Source organism: Trichechus manatus, unplaced genomic scaffold (genome assembly GCF_000243295.1).
Source record: "Trichechus manatus latirostris isolate Lorelei unplaced genomic scaffold, TriManLat1.0 scaffold00056, whole genome shotgun sequence".
Lineage (NCBI taxonomy): Eukaryota > Metazoa > Chordata > Mammalia > Sirenia > Trichechidae > Trichechus > Trichechus manatus.
This window is the reverse complement of record NW_004443992.1, coordinates 10,771,659-10,787,127: the sequence shown is the minus strand read 5'-3', so window position 1 is coordinate 10,787,127 and position 15,469 is coordinate 10,771,659. Positions and strand designations below refer to the sequence as shown.

General features: G+C 37.2%; 1 protein-coding gene across 1 annotated transcript in view; it reads left to right on the top strand.

Annotated features, from left to right (window-relative positions):
- The first annotated feature begins 4,159 nt into the window (after positions 1-4,159).
- Positions 4,160-15,469, top strand: part of RAPH1 (Ras association (RalGDS/AF-6) and pleckstrin homology domains 1) — a 53,260-nt gene continuing 41,950 nt past the window's right edge. The window contains 3 exon segments of the mRNA XM_023733011.1: positions 4,160-4,279; positions 7,706-7,811; positions 8,626-9,131. Coding sequence (XP_023588779.1) covers positions 4,160-4,279; positions 7,706-7,811; positions 8,626-9,131 — 732 coding nt within the window.

Here is a 15,469-nt window from a genome sequence, read left to right as displayed (position 1 = left end):
GTTCTTCAATGTCCTTAGATTAAAAAGCATATTATATTTGGTAAAAAAATGTTTCAAGACTCTATTTGAAGCCTAAGTAAGGTAACTTTTTTTTTCCCGTAGTTTTATTTCTGGGTTTTAAATGATCTATTTGTTGACAGGCTCTGTTATTCTAAACTAGAAGCTCCCTGAAGGCAGAGGCTGTTTTTTCTTTTCTTTATCTCTTTCCCCTCCCTCCTTTTCTTTCTTCCTCAACTTATTTTGATATATAGTAATTTCAGACTTACAGAACAGTTACGAGTACAAAGAACTCCCATATATCCTTTACTCAGATTCACCTATGATTTATACTTTGCTCAGTTTTCATTCTTCCGCCCTGTACACCCACACACACACACACTTTTTTTTCTGAGCCATTTGACGATAAGTTGCAGACATTTTGTCCCTTATAAATTGTTTAGTGTGTATTTCCTAAGAACAAAGACATTCTCTTACATAACCGCAGTTGTTGTTAGCTACAGTCGAGTCGATTCATGGTAACCCCATGTGTGCAAAGTAGAACTGCCCCATGGGATTTTCAAGGCTGTGACCTTTTGGAAGCAGATCACCAGGCCTGTCTTCCCAGGTACCTCTGGGTGGGTTAGAACTGCCAGCCTTTCAGCTAGTAGTTGAGCTCTTAACCTTTTACGCCACACAAGAACTCCTGAGGAGGCTATGTTGTTGTTGTTGTTAGGTGCCATTGAGTCAGTTCAAATTCATAGTGACCCTGTGTACAACAGAACGAAACACTGCCTGGTCCTGCACCATCCTCACAATCACTGCTGTGTTTGAGGCCATTGTTGCAGCAACTGTGTCAGTCCATCTTGTTGAGGATCTTCCTCTCTTTTGCTGACCCTCTACCTTACGAAGCATGATGTCCTTCTCCAGGGACTGGTCCCTCCTGAGAACACGTCCAAAGTATGTGAGACAAAGTCTTGCCATCCTTGATTCTAAGGAGCATTCTGGCTGTACTTCTTCCAAGACAGATTTGTTTGTTCTTCTGGCAGTCCATGATATATTCAGTATTATTCGCCAACACCGTAATTCAAAGGCATCAATTCTTCAGTCTTCCTTATTCATTGTCCAGCTTTCACATGCATATAAGGTGATTGAAAATACCATGGCTTGGGTCAGGCGCACGTTAGTCCTCGAAGTGATATCTTTTAAACTTGCTTCATGCCCCGGCCTACAAAAGGAACTTTATTTCTAGAGAATTTGTCTATCGAGATACTTCTATGTTTACCATCTCTTCCACAGTTAGGATTAATGTTCTTTGATGTCATGGAAGATATCTTTGTGTTTCACACAGTACATAGCATAATGCTGTTTGTAGGAAAGTGTTTTGAAGTGTTGGACCCTAAGTAGAACTTGGGGCCTTTTCTTTGAGAACTAGTAACCTATGGAGAAAACTTCAGTGATACATATACAAAAAGCAACCTTTATTTATTTTTCTTTAACTCATCGGCTTTATAAAATAAGAACAGAAACTATAAAATGATTTTTAAGAATAGTCACACAGTGGAAAAGAATCCTCAGAAAGAGAACCTGGTGTATATATAGAACATAAATATATGAATAATGGAAACATTGTGAGGGATGGAAGATTCAAAATTTGGGGAGAAAGAAATTTATATTCTTACCCTCACATTATATGCCAAACTAAGCTACCTATGTAAAATGTAGTAACCATGTAAAAGAATGAATAAAATAAACTAACAATTTACATAAACGTTTATCTAACTTCTGGATGGAGAAATGTAAAGCAGTAGAAAATTCACCAGGAAAAGAATTTATATGTTTGATAACTTAAGAGTAAAACTTTTTGCAGTACCTTAAAAAAAAAAAGTTTAAAAAGACCATCCAACAAAACTAAAAGACAAAACCTGAGGAAAGTGTTGCTATACACATACATGTGGTTAGTATCTTGATTCCATAAAAGAACTCATGCAAATTCATTTTTAAACCTTTTAAGGCTGTTGATTTATTAAATTTTTTATTTCCATTTTGGCAGTTTACAAATGATACCATTTCATTCACAGCAGAAGTAAGGTCCTGGGTTAAAATAATGTAGTTGTAGGAATCAATATACTGCCCCATGCCCCATTCATTTTACATTATGCTGTGTCCTACTTCTCTCCATTTTCTTCTGTGCTCTGACTTCCTCTCTCCTCCTTTTTATGGTCCCTCTTCCTCTTTTTGTGCCCTAACTAAATTTAACAAGAGTTTTTTTTCTTATTGTTTCTTTTGTCTGATACAGGTTTCCTTCCTCTTGCTTTTATTTTGCAACAGTTGTATCTTGCACAGTTGGGGGCACTCCTTGAACCTGGAAGTCTGCGCTCCTCCTCCCTTCTCTAGTGCCTGTTTTTCTTTAGAATTACTTATCAGATTAGGAGGTATTTTTTAAAAACCATTTTTGTGAGGGATCTACTTAACCGTAACTGGAAGTGAAGAACTACAATTTCTAAATGAATAACTATGAAAAGAAGCATGGAACTATGGTAATACAAGAGGAGTAGTTGGGGTATGTTAATCTAGAGATCCTAATGCTACCTAATTTCTTTATAGATTTAGGGAGTACTCTTTCTATGTTGGAAACCCTGGTGGCCTAGTGGTTAAGAGCTATGGCTGCTAACCTTTAAAAGGTCGGGAGTTTGAATCCACCAGGCGCTTCTTGGAAACTCTGTGGGGCAGTTCTACTCTGTCCTGTAGGGTTGTTATGAGTCGGAATTGACTCGATGGCAATGAGTTTGGTTGGGTTTGGTTTCTTTCTAGGTTAGGAACCCCGGTGGCATAATGGTTAGTTACTCAGCTGCTACCCAAAAGGTTGAGGTTTGGAACCCACCAGCAGAACCACAGGAGAAAAGACCTGACAATCTGCTTCCATAGAAGATTTCTGCCTAGGAAACCCTATGGGGCAGTTCTACTCTGTCATATAGGATCACTATGAGTCGGAATTGACTCGAGGGCACACAACAACAACTTTAACTAAATTGTGGTTAGGCAAAAAAACTGCTTTACCTAACAAGTCCTCCAAATAATTATAATGCATCACAGCAATGATTGTCGAACTTCAGTGGACATAAGCAGTACCTGGGGAGACTTGTTAAAAATGTCTCATCCTCTTGAAATTAGTATTTGGTAGGTCTTGGCTGGAGCCCTGGTGGTACAGTGGTTAAGAGCTCAGCTGCTAACCAAAAGGTAGACAGTTTGAATCCACCAGCCACTCCTTGGAAACTCTGTGGGGCAGTTCTACTCTGTCCTATAGAGTTGCCATGAGTTGGAACCAACTCAACAGCAACAGGTTTGGTTTTGTTTTTTTTTTTTTTTTTTTTTTTTTGTTTAGATCTTGGGCAGGCCATTTTAAAACTGATGCAGGTCATCAACAGACCACATCTGGAAAAACAGTGGCCTACAGGATAAAGTCCTCTCCTCCAGCCTCATTTTCCATAGGTCTATACCACACATTCTATGCATCAGACATGCTAAGGCCCTTAGAATTCTCAGCATGTCTTACTTTCTCACACCTTTATACCCTTGCACATGCTGGTCCCTCTGCTTAAACCGCTCTTCTCCTTTTTCAGTCTTCAGGTCGTTACTGAAATACCTCCTCTTACCTCTCCTTCTAAAACTGAGTTAAACTACTCTCTTCTTCATTGCTCCCATAACATGTCTCTGTTTAGCATGTAACACAGTGTTTCAACGTTGTTGGTTTTCTTGTCTGTCCTCTACTAGATTGTACATCCCTTGAGGACAGAGGCTATCACTTTTATCTCTGTTCCTCCAGTATCTGGCACATAGTAGATAGATATACAATAAATATTAAATCAAAGGTGTTCTTGCCTTTCTGGATCATTGAGCTTACTAGACCTAAAGAAATGCTCTAGTGGCAGCTCCAGACTCCCCCTTATATTCTAAGAGTTTTCACATGGTTTTATGTAGATAATATTTTTGTTATACAAAAGCAATTATTTTGTATTTAATTATACAAAAGCAAATTCAGTTTGAGTTACTGAAGGGACAGAAGGATATTAGTAATAAATAAGGCACTCTGGCTATATGCCATGCAATTTTTTTTTTTTTTTGCCACCCTCTAGGTTTGTGACCTGTAACCATTCATTCTACACAAATGTCTGTATTTCAGATGGAGCAACTGTCAGATGAAGAAATTGACCATGGTGCTGAAGAAGATAGTGACAAGGAAGATCAGGACCTGGACAAAATGTTTGGAGCCTGGCTTGGGGAGCTAGACAAACTTACTCAGGTTAGAAGCAGTACTTTAAAAAACTGGTTGAGGATTCGAAGTCATCACTGTGTGCTAAAATTTTGTTGTGTAGATATAAGGATGTAGACATAAATTAAATTTAAAAATACTGCCAGAAAGGAAAAATGTTCAAAACATTAACAAGTAAATGGATAGAGTAACTCTAGACACAAGATATTTTTCTGTGGTTATTTTAAGGAGTTTAAAAAAAATACTTGTGACAGAGATTCTGTTCATCCTGTCATAAATTTGTGCTTGCTAGCTAAAAAAATTTTAAAGTCTAAATTTTAGCAGAACCAATCCCATAACTAAGTAAATTTGAATACATTTTATAACATAATTTCCTCTCACGCAAGTATTTTCTCTTACATGATTTCAGAATACTGACAAAATTTTATTCCAGGCTGTATTTTTAAACAGTGGCAAAGCCTTTTTATTTTATTTTATTTTATTTTATTGGACCTTGGATTTTTTAAAAAAAAAGAATGACCTTATCCTCTAAGCCAGGACACTTTTTAGAGTAGAAGGGTATACAGTATTACTGCCCTAGCTAATACACTATCTTCAGTATGTGAAGATGCTTATGTTTATTAAAATAAATTTAGCTTCATGACAGAGACAGCATTAGAACAAAACTTAGTTTCATTCATCTTTAAATAATGCCTCTGGGAAGAAATTTTACGTAAAATTGTGTGTGAGATTCTTCAACTAATGGGAAAGAAACGTGAAAGCTTTAAGAACCAGTTTGTCTCTTTATTTCTGTAGCAGTCTGGGATTGAAACCTATAAACTCTTATATAATTATTGCTAGATCATTTTGAAAGGCAGATATTATTGTGACCATAATCTGTTAATATTGAATTTTGGGAGGATATTTTCAGTACAGGAAACCCTGGTGGCATCGTGGTTAAGAGCTACGGCTGCTAACCAAAAGGTCAGCAGTTCGAATTCACCAGGCATTCCTTGTAAACCCTATGGGGCAGTTACACTTTGTCCTGTAGGGTCGCTATGAGTCAGAATCAACTTGACGGCAACGGGTTTGGGGTTTTTTTTTGGTTATTTTCAGTACTACTAGAACTTCATAGGGATCATTTCCTTCATCTCTCATTAGAAGGAGTAACATTATCTGTTATAAGAAAGGTCTTTTCTTATGTCTGTGGCTACCAAATCATTTCAGTTTAGTTCTTAATTTAAAAAAAAAAAAAGATTTTGACATAGAGATGATTATTAGGCTATGCAGTTCTATGCTGGGGAAAAAGAGGAAAGAGGAAATAGAAAATGATAGTGTGTGTAAAAAGATATGCAACGACCAACTGACTTGTTGGAGTTTCTTGGAATGTGTGGTTTTATTGTCTAAACTTAGGGAGAGGGGCCCAAAAGAGAAAAGACAGGTGGATATCAGTCCAGTGCTTTAGATTCAGTAGGAAGTCCACGTTCCTCCAGTGTAAACGGCCTCTCTATTGGTTTGGAACCTTAAAATTTTTCTTCCTTGGAATACTGGACTTCAAAAAGCAAACAAACAAAAAGCTAAATTTAAATTCAAATTATAGTGTTAACGTTTGGATAGAAACTAAAAACTGTTAACATAGTCTACCCTGTATTTTAAGTTTCCTGACATATAAATGTGAACAATCGGTCACCAAAAAGTTGGCTCCTAAACTAATGTTGTGGCTTTTCTCAATGTTATATAAATCTGTCTTTAGAGCTACAACAGTTACATAGTGTGGCTCACTGCTAACAAGTTGCCTTTTTATGGTTTGAAAAATTTTTTTTTTAAATTTACTAAGTGGTTAAAGCTCAAGTTTTTTGTTTATTTCATTACTGTAGTTCACTTGCAAAGTGTCATCTCTGCAACCTATCTGTTAATGGGATTTTAAACTTTATATTAAAGCAAGTTTAGGTTTAAGTGATTGGCGAATCTTCTAAAACAGTTTGTAAAAATTTGTGTGTTTGTACATTTTTCTGGGAGAGGGTTCATAGCTTTTGTCAAATTCACAGTGATACCAAAAAAGTTAAAACCGCCCTACTACATTACCAGTTTTTTGTCAACAAGGAGTATCTTTCACTGTCTCCTTTATTGCCCATCATCATGTACACAGCAGAAAATTATAATAAATGTTTGTTTATTTGAACTCATAAATAGATTGGCTTTTAATATATCCTCAAATATATTCAAGTTGTTTTACAAAAAACATTAGCTACCTGTTATTCTCTGTTTCTCCTGAGAGTAGGGTTAGGGCCTAAGTTGCAGCAGGAGGATTAGGTTTGAGATTAAAGGAGACTTTCCTGGTTGTTCTGTGAAATTTTGAAATAAGACACTGAAGAGGTTGTGGATCTCCTTCATTTGCTGTCTTTAAAAATAGAATGGACACTGTCTGTATGGATTCATTTTAATACTGTCTTAATGCAAATGAATAAAGAAGATAGCATTCTCATTTAATTTCATGATTCTGCAAATAGAATATCCAGCATTTTTAAAAAATTTAAAATCTATTTAATACTATATGTTTACATAGAGTATTTAATACTTTATGTTTATAGTATTAAATAGATTTCAAGTTTATATAATATATGAAATATTTATGTATTTATATTATTTAAATTTATATATATTTAATTATAAATAGAAATTACAGTTTAAAAGATCAATCCTATCTTGCAAATGTATTTAAATGAATAAATATTAAATAGCTACTGACGCCTTCCCTGAATTTCTCGGTTGTAAACAGCTTATTTTCCTTATTACAGAAAGGTTAGGGAGAAAAGGTGTCATTAAAAAGACAGTGAGATAACTTACAAGTCACCCTTTCCCCGAAGTGCAGTATAATTGTAGCCTTGTTACAGACAGGGTTGGCAGTTTAGCTGGGTTACAGTTTGCCTGTATCTTGATAGGGCTTAAAAAGAACAAGGATATTCCATCATTGTTTGAAGCTGTAGCTGCTCTCTGTTAAGTTCTTGGGTTTCACTAATTTTGAGCCCAGAACTGTCCCTTATCTTCAGGGTACTTCATGCCAAGAATGAGGCTATACTGGACCAAAAACAAATCCCTTTGAAGAAAGAGGTAACAGAACTCTCTGCAGGGTTCTTTTCTGTATCTTATCCTACCATATTCATATACCTAGCTTATTTTTAGTGAATATATGTAAATGAAGTCAGCATTATGTATTTCGAAAGATGTTTACTCTGAACTATAACAGCCTCAAATGTGTATGTGCTTAAATGTATTTCTAAAAATTGAAATAACTATAATCAAAATTCTAATGTGAAAACCAATTATACTTTTCCTTAATGCTATTACTTAGAAGTGCATTGGTGTTGTTAACTATTATGTGGCAGTTCACTTAATCATAAAACAAATTTTACTCATCTATTTATGTAATTGAAGCCTGAATTTAATATATCATTACTAAACATTCTTTTTTTAAAGAGTTTGGATTCTGACAAGCCCATGGAACCAGTAAAAAGATCTCCTCTTCGCCAGGAAACAAACATGGCCAATTTTTCTTATCGCTTCTCCATATACAACTTGAATGGTAAGATGTAATTGGAAATAAAATTTAAAATAGTATGCTAAGTTGTATAATGTAGAAGCAGTGCAGCCAGAATTCCCAATAGCTCAAGATAAAAACTATATGCATGTTTTTTACTGAATTCTTACATTTCTTGATTTATACATTCATTATATTCATAACTCAGATTATTACAGAAAAATGAACAGAACTGAAATATTTTTCTACTTGATTTATAATAATTAACAAAGTACATATTCAGGTGGAACACCAAACAAACATAATTGCATTGTTGTTTTTTCATTGGGTTTAAAGTCCAGTGAAATTACTTGTCAGTAGTTTTAAAATCAGCCCTTATGACCTTTATTTCATGTACTCTACCTAGTCAACTTTATAGTATTTGGAGTTGACATTCCAATCTGATTTTTCTTGGCCTTACACTTCTCTCTTTTCATGCCTTCACTTTTTTCAGTGCTAACTTCTCTACCATGGCACTGATTATACTCATCACTTATTAGAGATTCTGGTCAAAAATTGCGTGGGGAATGTGGTTAAAACCAGGGAACAGTATAAGATTTTTGCATTAGTTTTGTCTTTCAAATCATGGTTTTATTCTTCTCTGATTACTACAGATCTTAAAAAGATGAACTATTTCCTTCTAAAAATTTCTCTTGGAATTTAAAACAAACAAAAAAGCTGTTACAAATACTTTATTTGGTTGGCCTTATACCCAACGGGATGAAATCTTTTGCTTCTTCCCTTGCATTTATAAACTGATTTATAATTATAAATTCTGATTCAGTGTGTTTTAGAAACATTGTATGTGTTTCCATTGCAGAAGCTCTGAATCAAGGAGAGACTGTGGATCTGGATGCTCTGATGGCTGATCTTTGCTCTATAGAGCAGGAGCTCAGCAGTATTGGTTCAGGAAATAGTAAACGTCAAATCACAGAAACAAAAGCTACTCAGAAATTACCTGCTAGTCGACATACATCAAAACATGGCACCTTGAAAGGATCATCTTCTTCTTCTAATAGGATTACTAAACCTTCACATGCCAACTACTCTCTGGATGACATCACTGCACAGTTAGAGCAGGCCTCCTTGAGCATGGATGAGGCTGCTCAGCAATCAGTACTAGAAGATAGTAAATCCTTAGTAACTAGTCAGCACAGAAGAACAGCATCAGCAGGCACAGTGAGTGATGCTGAAGTACGCTCTATTAGCAACTCCTCCCGTTCCAGCATCACTTCCGCAGCCTCTAGCATGGACTCTTTGGATACTGATAAAGTAACACGCCCTCAAGAACTGGATTTGACACAACAGGGGCAACCGATTACTGAGGTAAATAGATGGAACTTTTTTCCAACTATTTTAGTATTTATGATGCTTTGTACGGGAGAAGTGATCTTAAAAGAATGTAGTTCTCATTACTTTCTTATTCTACACTTAAAATTTGTGAAAGATACTCCTGAGCTAAGTTTTAAAATTACACTACAGAAAGAATATATTGCCAGATATGGCAGTGTCACAAAGAATGGTTGACATTTAGTTTCTTCTTTTTTATTCTTATGAGTCCTTGGAAGTCTTTGAATTAATTACAGTCATCTCACACGATTAAAAAATTTTACATGTGTTTTATAATTGATGACATTTTGCAAAGTCACCATAGTTATTAAGCTGATAATTGCTTTTTAATGTATGCTTATTTTAGAATAACAACTTAAGAAAAAAACACTTATTTCCACATTGTAGCCCTCCAAAATTCTAGTTTCCAGTAGGTTGTAATAATCTGGGTTTATTCCATTGTATTATCAAACAGTCAGTATGGTGTAGTTAGAAAGAGCAACAGGCCTTGAAATCAGAAAACTTAGTTCCAAGTCCTCCCTCTGCCAGCAAACACACTTTAAATGGTATCTAATGGCATTCATGGGCAAGGATACCAGTATTCAGCGGTGTAATATAAGACTGTAGGTAGGAGTTTAGTTGCCTGTAAGGTTTGGTGAGCAAACCAGGAATAAAGCAGGGAAAAGGTCAAGGCCATTCACTGTCTGTGGGACCTTAAACGAGTCATGCTACCTCTCTGAACATCGACTTCTCCTAAGTAAAATGGAGCTAATAGTACTTGGTCTACCTTCCTCATGGAGTGGTTCGGAGAATATGATACAATACGTGAACAGATTTTAAAAAGGTGAAGTTTTTCTGAGTGTAGTGGGGTGAGGGTAGGGAATGGATTTGTGATGCAGTAAATTTAGCAAAAGCTGAGTTTGGTGAAGGTGAATAATTTATTGATTTGTTTTCCTCAAGGAGATGGCAATTCAGTCATAAAGTAGGAGCAAGAAAGAAGAAAATCAGTGGGGGCAAAAGAAAGCCAGTTTTTCTAATCAGCTTGTGTTTACAGTGTTCTCTAATACAGGGTAAAAGAATATTTATGAATAATCAACACTAAAGGAAAATATTGCAAAACATTGTTTAAGGGACTGCAAGAAATTTAAAATTTATACCTATTATTTGACATAATCAATTTTTTCCCCATTGATTGAGTTCTTTAGATTAAAATTCTGTCAGTAACTCTTGGTACCTAGCCCTGTGCCTAGCTTTTCTCCAGGTACCGTGGAACACAAGGAACCCTGGTGATGCAGTGGTTAAGAGCTCAGCTGCTAACCACAAGGTCCGAGTTTGAGTCCACCAGCTCCTCCTTGGAAACCCTATGGGCCAGTCCTACCCTGTCCTGTAAGGTGACTGTGTTCGAATCGCCTCTGCGGCAACGGGTTTTATGAGTTTATGGAGCACAAAACAAATTATAAATCATGGTGGTTTAGAGAATAAACTTGAATTTTATTGTTTGTAAAGAGAGTTAGCAAATTACATCAATCTAAAGAATAAACTTTCATTTTGTATTTAAAATGAAACTTATTGAAGTGGTATATATTCTGTAAAGAACTTGAAAACCTTATGACACTTCAGGATTATGTTTAGCATTGACTTATTAGTATGTGCTATTTTATGACTTAGATTTACCTATTGGAATGTGAGCTGTATTTTTATCAGGGATGTGCTTTTTTCATCATTCTGTGTTTTGTATATTGATATTTCTTCTTTCCAATCAGGTTACTTTTTAGTTGGATCAAGAGCATGAGGACAGGTTATAAACTAATCGTTAAGGATCTTTTAATATATGTGTGTATATATCTTTCCATCTGTAAAATATACTCAAGGAAGTTCAAACAATATAAGAGCATATAAAGTAAAAAGACCTTCTTTCAGAAGGTGCCCACCTGTTGTCAAGGGCTCAGTATTCAATCAGGACGCAGGGAGACCCCCTAGGAGAGAAGATGGCAGCTCCCCCTGGAAGCAAGTTGCCCCCCAAAAGTCCCCCTTCTTCCAGCAAATACACTTCAAATATTGGTATTCATGGGCAAGGATACCAGTATTCAATGTTGTAATATAAGACTGTAGGGTCGGAGTTCCACTGCCTGTAACGTTTGGTGAGCATACCAGAAATAAAGCAGGGAAGGGGGTTAAAGTCTTGTCTACCCAGTCTGTTCTTCTCTTGCCTTGTTCAGAAGAGGGTAGAAAGTGGTCTAACAAACCTGGAACTTGGTTTAATACATTTTTCTCTGGATGTAATCTGTTCTGATTCCAATAAAAAAAAGCTGGAGCAAGCTTACTAGATTCCAAATCCATGTATCAAATTGTCCTTAAAATCAAACACAAATTTTAAAATATTTTAATTAGTTTTAAAACTGATACTTTAAAGAGTTCTACGAGACTTGTTACAAAAAATGCTCTCTACACACACACACGCACGCGCGCGCGCACACACACACAGTATTTACCTCCATGCCATTAAATGCATGCTTATATCTCCATTTTTTTATTTTTCAGTTGTATCTACTGACTTCTTATTCTGAAAGCTGAAGATCTAGCTCTCTTTAGACAATTTCCCCTACCTCTCTCCTGTTTACCCACCCTTCTGGTATATTTTTGTTTATATTATAATGACTGTGTGCATACAGTTTACAACTAAACTCTGTATACTTTTCTTACATTTCCATTATTGGATATCATTTTACTTTTTCTTAGAGTTAATTATTATCTTGTAGATTAAAAAAAAAACTCAGTTTTCTATATATTTATCAATATTTCAACTTTAAACTTTCCCCCAGTTGATTAAATCTTGATTGAGTCAAACCGATTAAGTGTTCTATTTCATCTTCTTGAAAAAATCTTTTCTGTCTTTTGTAGTCTTTATTTTAGGATCATAGATCTTTTCTCTCAGGCTGATGAGCTTCTCCAGAGAAAATTCTTGCAATACCCTGCCTGGAGGGGCATATTGCCTGGCTGCTAGTGTTTTAGCAGCCCGTTTGGGAAAGAAGGGTCCTCAGTGTTCAATACGCAAACTTTCATTTACTCTTCCTAGGTCAGAGTTTCTCAACCATTAGCACTATTGACGTTTTGGGCCCCATAATTCTTTGTTGTGGGTAGCTATTCTGTGCACTGTAGAATGTTTAGCAGCCTCTCTGGCTTCTACTAACTAGATGCCTTCCTCCCCTGAATTGTGACAACCAAAGCCCCCAGACATTGCTGCATGGGCCCTGTGGGACAAAATCACCCCCATTTGAGAATCTCACTGATCTGGGTAGAGCTAACAGCAGATCTGAGCCCTCTTTTCATGGAAAATGAACTTGGGTATTCCTTCTCCGAGTTCTTAAAACATACTGGATTATGATAAATAATGTTACCAGGTAAGGTGAGAATGGCGCAGGATTGGGCAATATGGGGTTGCTATGAATTGGAGCTGACTCAGCGGCACCTAACAACAACCAGGTAATGTTGTCCTATGATTGGTAAGTACGTATGGACCAGGAAGAAAAGACATGGACCTTGACTTCTTGGTGTGCATGTAACTCTTGTAAGTGAGCATGAACATGCCACTTTAGGTGCCCTGGAAACTATGCTGATTGGCTGTTACAAGGTCCTGCTGGTTCCTGTGGAGCAGGAAGCTTCCCTGAGCCAGGCTGATTTCACTCAATTGGTCTCTTTCCCTTAAAATGAGCTATCTTTTGAGATCAAAAGAGGCTCCTGGAGGACTGTATGGACTCCCTCTGAAGGTTGGCATGTCTGATGCTGGCATGTGGTCTTTGTCTTTCTACACAACTAAGTAAACCTGGTGCCACCCTGTGGTCTCTTGAGTCCTGTGGATGTGAATATCAATCTGAACATGAGACCACTGCTGGTGGGTGAGTAAAAGAGGGAATCTGGGGTTAACGGCTTTCTTAAATATATTTAACCAGTCCCACCTTCACTTCTGCTGCTGCTTTTGGAGACTTCTGAGGTTTTAAGATTGGGTTGCTTCTCTGCTTTCCTCCAATGCTGGGTTAGCACTCGGCTCTTTTTTTTGGAGCTCCGAAGTTGGTTATCACTTAGCCATATGCTTTCCATCTTACAAAATTTTGTCATTGTCTTCTTGTGAGTTTGTCTTTTTAAAAAACAGCCCTGTATTTTTGTTTTAGTAGGATTTGAGGAGGGAGTGGAGCTACCTACCTCACTGGTTCCTTTGTGGATATCTTCTCATGTCTACAACTTCTTGATCTTGCAGTGCCCTGAGGCACAGTCCTTAAACTACCTCTCTACCTATACCCCCTTCTTTCTGTGATCTCATTTAGAGCCTTAAATTACAAATGTACTGACAACTCCCATATTTTAATATCCTATTTCATTTAAGACAGACCCCCATACACACACATTATAATCGCTCTAAAATAATAGTTTTCAACTGGGGGTTATATTGCCTGGGGGCATTCGACAGTGTCTGAAGACATTTTTTGGTTGTCACTGACGGAGTGGTACTACTGGCATGTAGTGGGTAGAGGCCAGGGGTGCTGCTAAACATCTTTCAGTGCACAGGACAGCCCTCCATAGCAAAGAATTGTCTGGCTCAAAATGTCAGTAGTTCCATAGTTGAGAAACACTGCTCTAAAATCAAGTGGTATCTGTCAGTCGCTGTTAGCAAGGGGGCAGTTATGTTGTGTGAAGCTTTCTGTTGACAGTTTCTGATAAAGACCAAGAAGTGCCAACATCAAATCATCTTAGACTCAAGGAAATACAGGTATGTTTAGCCAACATCTCTGCCCTGAACTTGAGGCTCATGTATCCACCTGCCTAATCAGTATCTTTATTTTCTTGTTGTTAGGTACCATCGAGTCAGTTCCGACTCATAGCAACCCCACGTACAACAAAACGAAACACTGCCCGGTCCTGTGCCATCCTCACAATAGCTGTTATGCTTGAGCTCATTGTTGCAGCCACTGTGTCAGTCCATCTCATTGAGTGTCTTCCTGTTTTTCGCTGACCCTCTACTTTACCAAGCATGATGTCCTTCCACAGGGACTGGTCCCTCCTGATAACATGTCCAAAGTATGTGAGACATAGTCTTGCCATGCTTGCTTCTAAGGAACATTCTGGTTGTACTTCTTCCAAGACGGATTTATTCGTTCTCCTGGCAGTCCAAGGTATATTCAGTATTCTTCGCTAGCACCACAATTCAAAGGCATCAGTTCTTCAGTCTTCCTTATTCATCATCCAGCTTTCGCATGCATATTTGGATGTTTAATAAGTGACTCAAATTTAACTGATCCAAAACTGAACCCCTGATCTTTTTTCCCAAACTTAACTTCTCCCACAGTCTTCTCTATCTCAGTTATTGGCTACTTCATCCTTCCAGTTCATCAAGCAAAACCCTTGAAGTCTTTATCTACTTCTTTTTCTTTCCACTCTTCATCCAGTCCTATAGAAAATTCTGTTGACTTTATCTTCAGAGTATATTCAGAATTTCATCACTTCTCACTACCTTTACTGCTAGCAAGCCAACATCATTTGGATATAGGTTTTTGTAATGGTCTCCCAACTAGTCTTTCTGTGAACACCTTCCTCTTTACAGTTTATTGTCCACAACTGCAGCCCAATTAGTCCTGTTTAAAAGTAGGTCAAATCATGCCATTCTTCTGTTCAAGCCCAAAGGCTTTGTATCCTATTCATAAACCCAAACCAAACCCATTGCTGTTGAGTCGATTCTAACTCAGTGACCCTGTAGGACAGAGTAGAACTGCCTCATAGGGTTTCCATGGAGTGGCTGGTGGATTCAAACTGCCAACCTTTTGGTTAGCAGCTGAGCTCTTAACTACTGCACCACCAGGACTCTGTCCTACTCATAGTAAATCCAGAATCCCTACAGTGGCCTGTAAGGCCTTGCTTGATCTGCTTTCGTATTACCTCTGACCTTATTTTCCTTCTCTCCCTCCCTCCCTTTCTCTGACAGCCACACTGCCTCTTTTTTGTTCTTTGACAGCAGTCAGAGCCTGCTCAGAGCCTTTGCACTTGTTTACCTGCCTGGTGCCCTCCCCCAGTTATCTGCACGATATGTTCCCTACCACCTTCAGGGATTTGTTCAAAATACCACTTTCTCACTGAGACCTTTGAGAACCCTTCTCTGTCCTGTGATGACTTTTTACCTCCCTTTTCTGTTTTATTTATCTCCTTAGCACCATCACTATTAAGCATACTATAAATTTTACTTTTTTATTTTGTTCACGGCCTGTTTCTCACTAGAATATTAGCTCTCTGAGGAGAGAGATTTTTTTATTTCTTTGATTGTTGATATATCCTTAGAACCTAGCACA